This window comes from Notolepis coatsorum (assembly GCF_963971535.1).
Source record: "Notolepis coatsorum genome assembly, chromosome: 16".
Lineage (NCBI taxonomy): Eukaryota > Metazoa > Chordata > Actinopteri > Aulopiformes > Paralepididae > Notolepis > Notolepis coatsorum.
Window position 1 is genome coordinate 81,153,687 of NC_140180.1, and position 15,087 is coordinate 81,168,773.

Below are 15,087 nucleotides of genomic sequence, written 5' to 3' on the forward strand. Positions count from 1 at the left end.
CAACCAAAGCAATGCAACAGAACAATTTTGATTGACAGTCAATTCTGCCAATTATACAACGGCATGCAAATTTCGCGATTCTGATTGGCTGAAACAGTCCATTTACACGTATGTATTGGGAACACTCCACGCTGCTGGTCCTAGGACCCGCCCACAACCGAATCACATCACTCCGCCGGATCACAAGATGGCGGACAATAATCTTTAACAAATGTGATAGACAGATATGTTGATAGCGTCATAACGACTAAATATCAAGCGATTCTGTCACGGCGAATGTCTTAGTCTCTTACACAATGTTGGATTGTGTAATCTATGGGTCATGAATCATTGTGTAACAAAAGAAAAATCGCGGATTGATTGATTGATTCATTTTAAATTTTTTTTTTCAATTTCGTTTTCTTTCCCTCTGACTGCAGCGCTGAGCGCTCACTCTCACACTGTCCGACGCTGGCTCTAGTCTCCACCCACCCCCACACACACACACACACACACGTACACATTCACACACACACACGTACACACACACACACACACACACACACACACACACACACACACACACACACACACACACACCTGTCTGCAACAGCGGGGGAAAGTCAGACTGAGAGAGGAGCAGCTGAGTGCTGCGCTGTTTTAAGTGAGCATGGTCTATTGAATTGATTGATTGGTTGATTGCTAATTTTATTACTGTACGCCTGGTTTCCAACTGGTTAATTAAAACCCTTCTGGGTCTTGGGATATTTCATATGTTTTGGCTAATTTTGATTTAAATTGTATAATTCCCATTTTAAAATGTTTTACCATGGTATGTTTGGTATCTTTTTTTTCAGCACAGCCTCACATATATGACCTGACAGTTAGTTTTCATATTGTATAATACTGTATATACTGTATACTGCATAATGTACAACACAAAATCGGATTGAGAAAATGTGTTATTTTTAGTATGAACCAATGCAAACATCAAATCAAGGATATAAAACAGTGGAAATGCACCCTCAGGTAGCATATTTACATAAACAAAAGAGAACAGATCAGAATTCAATTTACAAAGCATTATTTTCTCCATACACAGGTAATAAACACAGACGAAATTTTGATTCTCAACTGGAAATGATCACCAGCATGCTTTTTTTTTTTTTTTTTTTTTACAAAAAGTCAGTAAATGTAATTCTTTTTACAAAAAAAAGTAAAAAAAATGTTTTACAGTAAAAAATTACTAAATAATTAAATTGTGGGATATTCAATATACATATATACAGTACACATATGACTAGAGTGCAGTCATATAGAGTGCAGGATGCCTGAGGCGTATCCAAAGAAAAAATTGCACCTGTCAAACTGTAACGCCTTTTGACAGGTGTTACCTGTGTATACGTGGCATGGGGGTCTAGCTGCGGTCCTGGGGGTCTGCACGGCATGAACCGGAGGGGCTGAGGGGCTGGATCAGGATCACTGTCGGTCTTCCAGGGCGTCTGATCTCCTGCCTGATCTCCTGCCTGGGCTGGACGTCTTGGCCTGGCCTGGGTTGTCCTGCGTCGGACTGGAGCAGGCTGCTCATCATGTCTGCACATAAATGGCACACACATTGTACATATAAGACACTGCTCATACAACAAAAAAGCACATTATTTTCAACATTCAACAAGGAATCTCTTGATGCACACTTACCATGTACACTTATGTACATTCACCATGTACACTTATCATGTACATTTATAATGTACACTTGTCATTTACATTCATCATGTACACTTGTCATGTACATTCATCATGTACATTTATAATGTACACTTGTCATTTACATTCATCATGTACACTTGTAATGTACATTCATCATGTACACTTATCATGTACATTTATCATGTACACTTCAGGGTTTCCGTTAAAAAAAATTGTTGCCGGTCTCTGTGACCTGCAAGATTTCAATCTACCGGACAAATGAGATTAATTCCGGTCATAGTTTATTGAGCTTTAAAACAATTGATAGGCAGGCTATATAAAGAATGTCATCCTCAAGGCATGTATATTTATAATATTATTACTTAAAACTAGGCTACTTTTGCGTATACAGTCATTAATATATTCCAAATAAAATAAGTCCCTCGATACTCCGTGCTGCTGCTGACTTGAAATAAAATAGACCGCGTATGTGGGCAGTCGGTCCGACACTAAACAGCAGTCTGTTATAATCACATTTTTATGAGCTAACGAATTCCGTTATATTGGACATTTGTATTAATTATATCAAGCGAAGAACTGAGAAATTTTGCAGAGAGAGACGGCAACATTATCGTGGGTTTGCGTGATGTATATCTCCACCTCCCAACGACTTGGTGCTGGTCATAATGTCCGGTGAAAACAACTCCCTCCAAGCACAACTTGACCACCCGAACCGTACCAAAACAGGCCAAAATTAAATAGCCCATGCGACGAACGATTCATTACATTCGTTTCATCGTTGCTCCACCAAGCAGCCGGTCCAACAATGAAAGCTGTTATCAGCGCGAGCCGGCCGCAGTTAGTTTGCAAGAAGCATCCAGCTGCAGACCCGCAGAGCAGCTTTCCAGGTCTGGGGACCGCACTGTGCCAGCAAAGCTGGTGGGTTCTGTGGGTCTGCAGCTGCATGCCTTCCGCAAATCCAGCAGCAAGCTCTCGCTGAGCGAAGCAACGACAACAAACGCAATGATTGTTTCGTTCATCGCATAGGCCACCCAACTCCAGCCCATCCAAATACAATTCAAATAATCAAACTGTGCCCAGAGGGAACTATTTTCACCGGACACTATGACCGGAGAGATTAAATATGTCGGACTTCAACAGATTTTGCCGGTCAAATACCGGTAATTACCGGCTAACGGAAACGCTGGTACACTTAGCATTTACACTTGTCATGTACATTCATCATGTACACTTATCATGTACATTTATCATGTACACTTAGCATTTACACTTGTCATGTACATTCATCATGTACACTTATCATGTACATTTATCATGTACACTTAGCATGTACACTTGTCATGTACATTCATCATGTACACTTATCATGTACACTTGTCATGTACACTTATCATGTGCATTCATCATGTACTTGTGCATTCATCATGTGCACTTATCATGTGAAAGCCTTTCTTTGCCTTTCCCAACAAGTTTGACAAAAACAAAAGCAATCAAAGTCCAAAATAAGTGTCTTTACCTTTCATTGTCGTCATGATCAGTGGACCTTTCGTCACCAACAAACGATGGATCATCAACGTCGTACTACTACTATTACTGCTACTACTACAACTACTACTACTGCTATACAAGTCGAACTACTAACTATAAACTACAACTACTGAAAAAACGGTGTTGTCCCACAGAAATGATCTTTTAGACAAACTTTTTGCGCACATGGAGACTTCTTCTACTGTTCCTTTCTGGCAGTAAACTTCCGCCTCCTTCGTCACTTCCTCCCAAATGTTTCCGTTTCATTCTAGCTCAAAAAATGACCAAGATATTGATAAAAATGTACCGCATGTAAAATTATATCTGGCACATTTTACGCGTGCGTAAAAGTTTATTTAGCATCGAATTGAAATTATCCTGGTTCATTCATTTATTGGTTTATCAAGACAAAATAAAAAGTAGCGTGTAGTTTCAAGGACACGTCATAATGCCACGCCGAAAAAAAACCCGGAAATGGACTAAGTTTTCGATACAGAGAGGCACAAACTGATGACGTCACTTCATCACGTCGCCGCGACCGGGAACCGTTAAGTTTAGGCTAAAAAAATAAATAAAAAATAGGGCGAAAACCTTTTTTTCCTATAGGGCAAAGAAAACGTTTTAATTTGTTTTACCTACTTTCTATAGAAGCATCTAAGAATGAAGTTCTATAGAAAGTAGGTCTGCATCCCCTTAACAATTGTGTGTATTGAGCCGTACTGTATTGTACCCATTCTGCATCTGGTAATACAATTTTCAATCATTCCAATAACAACCACTAACTTCATAATTAAAAACTAAAGAAAAGTTGGATGTGTTAGTTGGTTGGATGTCTTAGTTGAAAGGCAGTTGGATGTGTTAGTTGGTTCGATGTCTTAGTTGAAAGGCAGTTGGATGTGTTAGTTGGTTGGATGCCTTAGTTGAAAGGCAGTTGGATGTGTTAGTTTGCCAATAACACACAGTTGGATGTGTTAGTTGGTTGGATGCACTTCAAGCTGCTTCCACATGGAGGCAACTTCTCTCAATCATTCCAATAATACACAGTTGGATGTGTTAGTTGGTTGAATGCACTTCAAGCTGCTTCCACATGGAGGCAACTTGTCTTTTTTGTAGTTGTGGGAACTACTTTTTCTGGCGGATGGTTTTTTCAATAAATCTTCGATTAATGTGTTTATTGTATAGCAATAAGGTTGGATGAATGTGGCAGTTGTATAAAAGCATTACACCACTTGCAGTCGTGATTTGTGAACAATAAACCATGCCTAGGGGGGGTCTAACGACCACCCCTAGGCATGGTTTATTGTTCACAAACCACTCCTTCCGCGTGATGTAATGCTTAATTACGTCACACCGCTTGCACCCGCCTCTGCTGTTCTTACCACCAATCGGCAAGCGCTTATTTGTTTTTTACTTCCGGGAAGTCAGTCATTGATTTTCAGGAGAGCTCAACAACAAAGCTAATAAAGTTAGCTCCCCGCAGCCCACGAGTAGACTACCAGCGCTCAGCAGGAGTACTAAACGAGGCATAATGATTTTACTGCAACGAATGTTATAATAAAAGCTTTTCTATTTGTCTGATAACTTTATTAACAGATTGCAGAATGGGTACAATTCAGTACGCGCTCTCTGGGTAAATACGCTGATGTTATTGAACGTGTAACTATATAACGTTAATGCCACACAACGAATGCCTTTGTTAATTAAGCATTACATCACACGCAGGAGTGGTTTGTGACCAATAAACCATGCCTAGGGGTGGTCGTTAGGCCCGAGGCGCAGCCGAGGGTCGTTAGACCCCCCTAGGCATGGTTTATTGGTCACAAATCACGACTGCACGTGGTGTAAAGCTTTTATACAACTGCCAGATTCATCCAACCTTATTTCTATACAATAAACACACATTAATCGAAGATTTATTGAAAAAACCATCCGCCAGAAAAAGTAGTTCCCACAACCATGTGGAAGCAGCTTGAAGTGCATCCAACCAAACTAACACATCCAACTGTGTATTATTGGAATGATTGAGAGAAGTTGCCTCGTGTGGAAGCAGCTTGAAGTGCATCCAACCAACTAACACATCCAACTGTGTATTATTGGAATGATTGATTGAAAATTTTATTACCAGATGCAGAATGGGTACAATACAGTACGGCTCAATACACACAATTGTTAAGGGAATGCAGACCTACTTTCCATAGAACTTCATTCTTAGATGCTTCTATATAAAGTAGGTAAAACAAATTAAAAGGTTTTCTTTGCCCTATAGGAAAAAAAACTTTTTCTTCGCCCTATTTTTTTATTTATTTCTTTTAGCCTAAACTTAACCAGTTGGAAACCAGGGGTACAGTAATAAAATTAGCAATCAACCAATCAATCAATTCAATAGACCATGCTCACTTAAAACAGCGCTGCTTCTCTCTCTGACTCCCCCGCTGTTGCAGACAGGAGTGTGTGTGTGTGTGTGTGTGTGTGTGTGTGTGTTTGTGGGTACGCCAGCGTCGGACAGTGTGAGAGTGAACGCTGCAGTCAGTGGGAAGGAAGTAGAAATTTAAATCAATCAATTAATCTATCAATCAATCCGCGATTTTTCTTTTGTTCTAGATTGACTCAAGACCCATCAATTACATCATCCAACATTGTTTAAAGGACTAACACATTCCCCTTGACAGAATCGCTTCATATTTAGTCGTTATGGGCTTATGGCGCTATCAACATTCTGGCGCTATCAACATTCTCCCGGAGTGAGCCGGCGGAGTGATTATGTGATTCGGTTGTGGGCGGGTCCTGAGCCCAGGACCGTGGATTGTTGCCAATAAAGACGTGTAAATGGCCAATCAGAATCGAGAAATTTGCATGCCGTTGTATAATCATAAGTAGTAACTTTGATGCAGTAGCGTGTGTGTGGGGGGGCGGCGTTGTGCAGGTTGCTTGACTGAAACTTTTTTCAAAGTTTGAATGTGTGGGCCAGATTGACGCGACACAAATTGATGGATATTTATCGGCTACTGCCATCGGCACATTTGAGCTTGTCAACCAGGCACTTATCGGCCGATACCGATACCCGACCGATATATCGGTGCACACCGCTTATTACACGCTCATCACGGGTCCAATGCATTCAATGCGTCTTACGAGCTTTGCATCGTCACCATCCCTGTATGCAGTGGAAACCTACATTTACTGTAGCTGCTAACGTTAACTAAGGCGTCGGTTACACACGTGTGTTTTCGTTTTGTTTTCAAGATGAGTTTCGCTTTCCAGAGCGCAACGTAGTGACAGCCAAGTTAGACATTTGTTTTTGCGATCCGAGCACTTTCGTTTTGTCAGAACGAGGCGTGGTCAGACTGCAACGATCGCGTCTCGAATTCAGCACTGAGCATGTGCGGGGAGGTAGTTACCTTGGATGTGCCAATACACTTCCTGCAAAAAATCAACAAGCCACCATCTTTAAATGCCTCCGTGAGCTATTTAGCCAATGTAGCACTTATTCTTCAGCAAAGAAAGTGCAATAAAAGTGCAATAAACAAAACGGATACATTCACTGTGTTCTGCCTCATTTGTTGATGAAACAAAACTAACATCAACACAATTGACCACCAAGAGCGGATAGTTTAGTCTCACAAAAAGATCTCCGATGTTGTTAGCTACATGCTAACGTGAATGGAATATGCCAGTACAACAGTATAGCATTGTGGCTAGCAGCTAACGTTAGCTCACGTTAGCCAACCAGCACCAAACTGATGATATCAGGAGCTATCAGTAGCTAGATAACATTAGACAACGCCTCATGTATTAAACAAAGGTGAATAGATGACTGGGCCATTTTGTTTAATGCTTGTTAAGATTGAAAGAGGAGCTCTGAGCTAACAGGGTCTGATAGCTAACGTTAGCTCACGTTAGCCAGCTGCTCATGCAATCGTTAATGCTAGCAGAATGAATGGATGTAAACTTTATTTAACATATTGCAGAATGGGTACAATACGGCTCAATACAAACAATTGTTAAGGGAATGCAGACTGTTGTAGCTTGGACTGGGGTCCTTATAACAATAACTTGACAACACATGGTAGCTGCAGCTATTTGGGACAGCTCTGTCGTCACCAGACATTGGTGAGGGGATGCAGATGTCGGTATCTACTGCGCATGGGCGTTGAGCAACAACGGCTCCACACAGATTACATGACACGTTGTCAACGAGTTTTGGCGTGTATCCAAAACGAAAACACCTTTTCAGCGTTGTCAGTAGGGCAACGCGTTTTCCTGCCTAAACGGCATTTCTATTTAACTGGGACAGCAAACGTATTCATTCAGCAACAAAACGAAAACAAAAACACCTAGTTTAACCATGGCCTAAGGGTGCGGTTACACCTTTCGTTTCATCTTCGTATTGTTGTCATATGCGTTTTGCCGCGACGTCGTGCGCCTCGAGTCACACTTTCGTTTTTTTTCCGTTTTTGTCACCCGAGCACACTGATGTAGTACACTGCCAAAGCAGTAGGTGGCAGTAGGTGGCAAACATGAAGGCAATTTCAACCAATCAGAACTTGAATGTGCCTGCAAAGCAAATGTCAACAAGGCGGCCACCATCTTTTTCCTAGTTACCCAATGCAGCAATTCTTTTTCAGCAAAGCCTAATAAAAGTGCAATAAACAAAACGGATACATTCACTGTGTGTTCTGCCTGTCATTTGTTGATGAAACAAAACTAACATCAACACAAGTGACCACCAAGAGCGGATAGTTTAGTCTAAAAAAAGATCGGTAGCATTGTTAGCTGCATGCTAACGTCAATGGAGTATGCCATTATAACAATATAGCATTGTGGCTAGAAGCTAACGTTAGCTCACGCTACTTAGCCAGCACCAAACTGATGATATCGTGAGCTATCAGTAGTTAGATAACATTAGAGACAACGCTGTGTGTATTAAACAAAGGTGAATAGATGACTGGGCCATTTTGTTTAATGCTTGTTAAGTTGAAAGAGGAGCTCTGAGCTAACCGGGTCTGAATCCTGATAGCTCACGTTAGCCAGCTGCTCATGCAATCGGTAATGCTAGCAGAATGAATGGATGTAAACTTTATTTAACATATTGCATATGGGTACAATACGGCTCAATACAAACAATTGTTAAGGGAATGCAGACTGTTGTAGCTTGGACTGGGGTCCTTATAACAATAACTTGACAACACATGGTAGCTGAAGCTATTTGGGACACGGAGCTATGTCCCAAACACAAACACACACACACACACTGTTGTCACCGGAAGGGCACGCAGATGGTATCTACTGCGCATGGGCGTTTTCGCAACAACGGCTCCGTGCAGACTACACGCTGTTGTCGGCGCGTTTTTTAGCGTATCTCCAAAACGCAAACACAATTTAGCGTTTCAGCCGTATCCACAAAAAAACGCCAAAAAACGCATTTCTGTGTAATAGGGACATGAAACGTATTCAAAAACGTATAAAAAAACGCCAGGAATACACTAGTCTAACCATGGCCTAAGTTAAGTTGGCCCCAAAACAGTTAAACCAACCCTGGAGCAGCTCATATCGGAGCAGTCCTCTGGACCAGTTTAAACAGTTAAACCAACCCTGGAGCAGCTCATATCGGAGCAGTCCTCTGGACCAGTTTAAACAGTTAAACTAACCCTGGAGCAGCTCATATCGGAGCAGTCCTCTGGACCAGTTTAAACAGTTAAACTAACCCTGGAGCAGCTCATATCGGAGCAGTCCTCTGGACCAGTTTAAACAGTTAAACCAACCCTGGAGCAGCTCATATCGGAGCAGTCCTCTGGACCAGTTTAAACAGTTAAACTAACCCCATACTTATATACTTTTTTATAATCTTAAAAAATGTATAATACTTGTGAAACCATTAGGAATGGGAATTAAGATTTTATCGATACGATTCCATTATCGATTCTGCTTATCGATACGTTTCTTTATAGATTCCCTTATCGATCCCTGATAAATTTATAATTTTAATAAATAAATTGGAAATGCAACAGAACTAAGCTGGTTAGAATAACAACATGCAACTTGACATTTCTGATTGTCATTTATTGTCGAGCCCCCATGTCAGAAAAATACAAAAACTGTAAAAAAAAATCAATTAACTATACACTTAAATAAAATTATGTATTTGAGATTCTCTTAAACGAATTAATTTATTTTTTATTCTTAAACAAATGTAATCTATTGAATAACGAGCTGTTGAATGCAACTACAGTTCAATCTATTGAACCGTAGTTGCATTCAACAGGTCGTTATTCCTCTGACTTCTGCCAGATGGCGGTCTTGAACCGTTGGAGAGTTGAGAGGAGATCCAACAGCAAGTCTCAAGTCTCCGTGGGTGAAATATGATTGCCATTAGGCTTGGGCGGTATGACGGTATTAAGGTATACCAGGGTATTTAGAAATACCTACGGTATTGATTTTCAATACCGTCCGTCACCGTCAAAATCACAGATGCGCTTCAGTTTCTATAACAGTGAAACGGAGTTTTGAGTGTAGTGCACACACTGAGTGTAGTGCACACACGCGCCAGCAGAGGGCGAGACCGCTCTAGTGGAGCGAGTGGGTCACAGCGGTGTTCACGTTTTACGGTAATGTTACGACAGTGCTGTGAAAATACCGTAAAGCGTTGTGACGAGAGCAGTGTTGTTGTGGGGCAATCCGTCTCTTATTATAATTATGTGAACTAAAGAGTACAAGGTTTACACAACAGCCCCCACCCGCCTTTTTATTGTATTTGTACCGTCCTGTACTATCCGCTGTCAGCTGTTTATCTCTCTCTGTGAGCTACTGAGCTTGAATAACTAGCGTTAGCTCACGTTTAAGTAGCGTTAGCTCTGCGGCTAATCTTAGATTACCCTGAACTCAATCAATGACTAGGTTATAAAGCATTCGAGTAGTTTTCACTGCACATAGAAGTAGCCAAACAACGGGAGCATTTCGGGAGCATATCACCAAAACCCAGGCAATTTCTAGCCCTTAAGGAATCAAATAGTCTGCCATGGCTATAGGCTAGATGCTAACGCTAAAACGGTGCAGGCTTCTACCGGTGCGGGACGGGACTACCATTCTGAGAGCTGACGATGATTTGTTTACTTGGTAACACGTAAACCCCCCCCGCTGATGAAAATGAAAGTCATACCGTCAAATACCGTGCACCGGGGTATTATAACATAAAGGTTTGCCGGTTTGAAAATAAGGATACCGCCCAAGCCTAATTGCCATGACAGATTTTTGAAATATTGATCTCAAAGACGCTGTACGACGTCATTGGCACATTAATCATGGCGAGCAATGACGTCTAAAGTCGTCCTTGGCGATTAAAGGGTTAAGGAATCAAATAGTCTGCTCTATGGCTGCATGCTGGCGCTAACGTTATTGTTTTAAAATGCGCAACTGTTGGAAAAACCTGGCAGCGATAAGAGGAATCGATAGTCACGGAGGCATGCGATTCCAGGAATCGGACAATTAGGAGCCGGCTCCCAACGGGAACCCGTTTCGATTCCCATCCCTAGAAACCATGATACTTCCTCCGGAGTCACGTATCTGTGTTTAGATCTGGGGTTAATATCTCTGTGGCAATAATGGATGGCGAAGCTTCTTGTGTTGGTTCGTCTTAAACCAGGGTACAAGAAACTCCATTGATTTGTTTGATTTACCGCTTGTGCCGTTTAATAGCCCACCATCATGCTGTTGTAGGGCTGCTCCATTAGGGCAATGGTTGATATTGAAATCACAATTACTAATTGATTTGAGAACATCATATGACAATGACTTGTTTTACCTCTCTTCTCGACAAAAGGCTGCTTTTCTGTCATCTTCTACAAGTTACCAAAGACGTTTCAAAATAACTGGAGAAATGCTCTGTGGCTCCCTCCTCCCTCAACATGAGCTGAAACTACTGTTCGTGCTTGGGGGAGGGGGTGGAGCACACTGCTGTGAAGGAAGGGTGCGATGCATTACACAATCATAACAACACTGCATGCAGCACAATAATTGTTTTTGTCTCTTATCTTGTTTTCGTGATGATGGAAAGCCAAAATCGTATTGAAATTGGATTAATCATATAACATGCCCTATGCTGTTGTGTTTCAGGCAGCAGTACAGGACAGACTCAACGAACAGGAAGGAGTTCCCAGTGTGTTCAACCCGCCTCCCTCCAGACCCTTACAGGTCAACACAGCAGATCACAGAGTGTATAGTTACATTGTCTCAAGGCCACAGCCCAGGGTAGGTTTCTATGTCTGTCTTCATTTCATTGATTGATCTTTATTTATCTCAAACACAACAAACATACAAAGCACAGTAAGGACAAAATGTAAACATAAACAAATTATCTGTCTTCATCCATAGTAAAACAAACAAAGATGAGTTGTAGAAGGGGCAGAAGGAAACGCAGCTTATCTAGTCCTGCCCCTTTCTTACAATATCATAACATTTTGTTTTGAGGAAATCAAAACATTCCCAGAGAGCAACTATCTATAGTTCCTCACTTCTGTATTTGTCTTATCGGTGCTTTTTGCATCTATTTTGGAACCGTTTCATTTCCACTTGTACATTCCATAAAGCTACCCCACAAACTGAAATGCACAACAGTAGGGCTATTTTGAGTTAGGTTTCCCCCTTAAATCACAACTTCCCCCTCTGTCCATGAACATTAAAGGTGCTATAGATAACATTCAGCCACTACATGTCGCACCAGCATGTCATTTATCCAATCGGGTGCATTCCATGTGGGGAAATGGGAAGTCGCGAGGGGATACATGCATGCAACATGTAAACAGCATTCATTTTGGATCTGCAAACATTTATTTAATGATAAATTCATTAATCAATATGTTTTTTGTGGGAAAAGCAATACTTAAATTCCACACCTTTTCTAAAAGCTCTGAGGATGTATTATATAAAAAATATATGATACTCTGTGACCACATGACTTTGCAAAAACAACAAATTAAAATAAACGGTAGCTAAGACAAAATCTAGTTACAAATCAACTGTAGTATTATAGAGGTTAATTTTACAATTTTTTTATATATGGGAATTGGGCAATAGTGATACAGTCTCACCCAACAAAATGAATGGAAATGTTCATCCTAAACTCTACCAAGTGTTTTCGTTGACCATGTTGCTATTTTATTTTTTTGCAGGGATTAATGGGATGGAGTTACTACTTGATAATGCTACCCTTCAGGTTTACATATTACACACTTCTGGACATATTCAGGTAAGATGAACGGGAATCGATCACTAGGGATGCCCCGATCACGTTTTTTGCCACCGATCGTCGTGAGCCATATCGGCCGATACCCATCCGATACCGATCGTTTTTGATTAAAAAAAATTTAATTAAATTTTATATCTTTTTTTTCTTTTTATAAAATATATATATTATATAATTAGACTTGTACTTGTATTATCTGCGAGACATCGCCACCACGCAACAAGCTCCACTGTCTGTGTGTACTCTAGTAGCCTCCAGCTACGGCCAGGATTCTCCGGAGCTGCACCTGGACCCTATACTCGAGTAGCCTCGAGCTACGGCAAGGATTCTCCTGCGCTGCAGATGGACCCTATTGGTATAACGTTACTGTGGTCATATCACATTCAACATGCCCTCAGCTCGAATACGCATCGAATCAGTGTTATAAGACATTGATATCAGGAGCTATCTGTAGCTACTGCTAGCCGGATATATAATGTTAATACAACGCCTCAGTGAATTATTTAGTTCAATGGGACATTTAGTTTTGAACAGTGAACTAACTTGCGCTAACGTGAGCTAACAGCTAACAGGTATCATACACGTCTCTACTAGACTTGATGGACCGTTTGTTGATGTCAGGAGCTATCGGTAGCTAGGGATGGGTACCTTTCACATTTGAACCGATACCGGTACCGGTACCTGTGAATCGATACCGGTACCCAACGGTACCTTTTTTCGGTACTTTAGTCTCAAGAAATTTAATTTACCTACCTCAGTCAAAAAAAAAATCCAAACTTCAAATAACTACAATTTCGACAGTTTTCGGCTTGTCATTGCTCCGACTGCTTTGTTGTTGAATCAAGTCAAATCCTAGGTAAGCATATATTGTGCGTGTGAACGTTGACATGAAAAAAAAGTTAAAAAAAAAAAAAAAAAAATTCCCCAGTTTTTCACTTAATTCGATACTCGGTAGTACCGACGTGTTTCGGTTCGGTACCTCAAAAGTACCGAATTCGGTACCCATCCCTATCGGTAGCTGGCCGGCTAGATACCGTTTGGTTAGACAATGCCTCATCATGTATTAAACTAAAAGTTAATAGTTGACTGGGTCATTTTGTAACGGTAGCTAAGTTAACGTTAGCTCAGGGAGACGCCGTCCTCCCGTGTCCCGTCCCACTAGACCCGTGTTTACATGCGTGCGGGAGGGGCTGGAGGGATGAGCAGACGCCGCACCACCCGGTGTCTGAGACAGAACAGATCGGTTTTGACGATCTGCGAAAATAAAGCATTATCACCGATCACCGATCGCATATTTATACTGATTATCGGCCGATAACGATCGGTGGCCGATCGATCGGGGCATCCCTATCTATCACCTTTAGAACCTGTCGTGAGATGTTTTGTTCTTCTGGATCAGGTGAGCGTTACTGAGTCGTCTTGTTTCCTTCTCCTAGATTTGCCCTGCGGTTCGTCAGGCCAGATCCTCGTGGTCGTGTGACGGACCCCGTCGGGGACGTTGTGTCCTTTATTCATAGCTTTGAGGAGAAGTACGGTCGATCACACCCAGTATTTTACCAGGGAACATATAGCCAGGTTAGTCTTCATGCCAACAGCACAAATGTGATTTTGCTTTGAGGTTTATTTTCTGGAAAATGGGTTACACTCAAGTCATATGACTAGTCTTGCAGCCTGACATAATATGCCTCAAAGTTGCCGTCTCTGAACACGGTGACCATGACAGGTCCCCATGTACCCAGTGTTTTAGGTTCTGTGGTGATGGCAGCACATCATAAGTAGCTCCCATTAGGAATTGTATATGATTTTCCTCCATACTCGCAGGTCCTTCCAGCTAATCTTTCTCTTCTCTACACTCTCCCAGTCCATCCTCTGTCCCTGCTTATCCTGGGCCACAGCCTTTGTACACCTCACTACTTCCTCTTGTCGCCGTACCTGCTCCACTACCAACTTCCTCCTTTCTGTGGGACCTGCTTTACTCCATCCATGCAGGCTTCCCTGAGCTGAGCCCTAGGCTGCCCCGGCCTTGTTGTGCCGTACCTACAATGGAATGGACCTCATTCTCCAACATTCTCACAAATAACCTTGTAAGAAGTTTGTAAGAGGAAACTTGCGATAGATCTCTGGATACCTGAACACGTGAAAAGGAGTTTGTAAATGGCTGCGATCCCCTGAATGAAGAACGTCACTCATTCTTAAACTTAAATACACCTGAATTTGCATACAGAAAAGCCCTGCCAGCTCCTTTTATAAGGGAGAGGCTAAGCATTGCACTCCGGTTGTGCACAGGTGCTGACCCCTGTGAATTCCCCACAATCTCGATTGCATAATTTCTGGTAGTGGGGGGAAATATTCAATAGGTAATGCGAAAGCAATTTGCGACTGATCAAAACCAGGGCCCTCATTTATCAATGGTGCGTACGAACAGATATGTGCGTAACCCGTGCGTACGATCATTTCTAAGCAAAGTGTGGGATTTATCAATTTGAACTTGTGCTTGACTTTGTGCGTATATATACGCACAGCTCTGACCATGCGTACCTGGCGCCCAGCGGTAGAATATGAAGACTGCAGACGGACGGCATTATGCTTTCATTAGTTTCATGCATTAGTTTAAACAATGACGTGTTTTGTAT

The 15,087-nt window shown here is 41.7% G+C and overlaps 1 protein-coding gene across 1 annotated transcript in view; it reads left to right on the forward strand.

The window, feature by feature from the left end:
* faf2 (Fas associated factor family member 2) overlaps window positions 1-15,087 on the forward strand; it is a 59,133-nt gene that overhangs the window by 17,915 nt on the left and 26,131 nt on the right. The window contains exons 3-5 of the mRNA XM_084332381.1: window positions 11,326-11,460; window positions 12,381-12,457; window positions 13,891-14,029. Of these exons, the coding sequence (XP_084188507.1) occupies window positions 11,326-11,460; window positions 12,381-12,457; window positions 13,891-14,029 (351 nt within the window). The remainder of the gene's footprint in view (window positions 1-11,325; window positions 11,461-12,380; window positions 12,458-13,890; window positions 14,030-15,087) is intronic.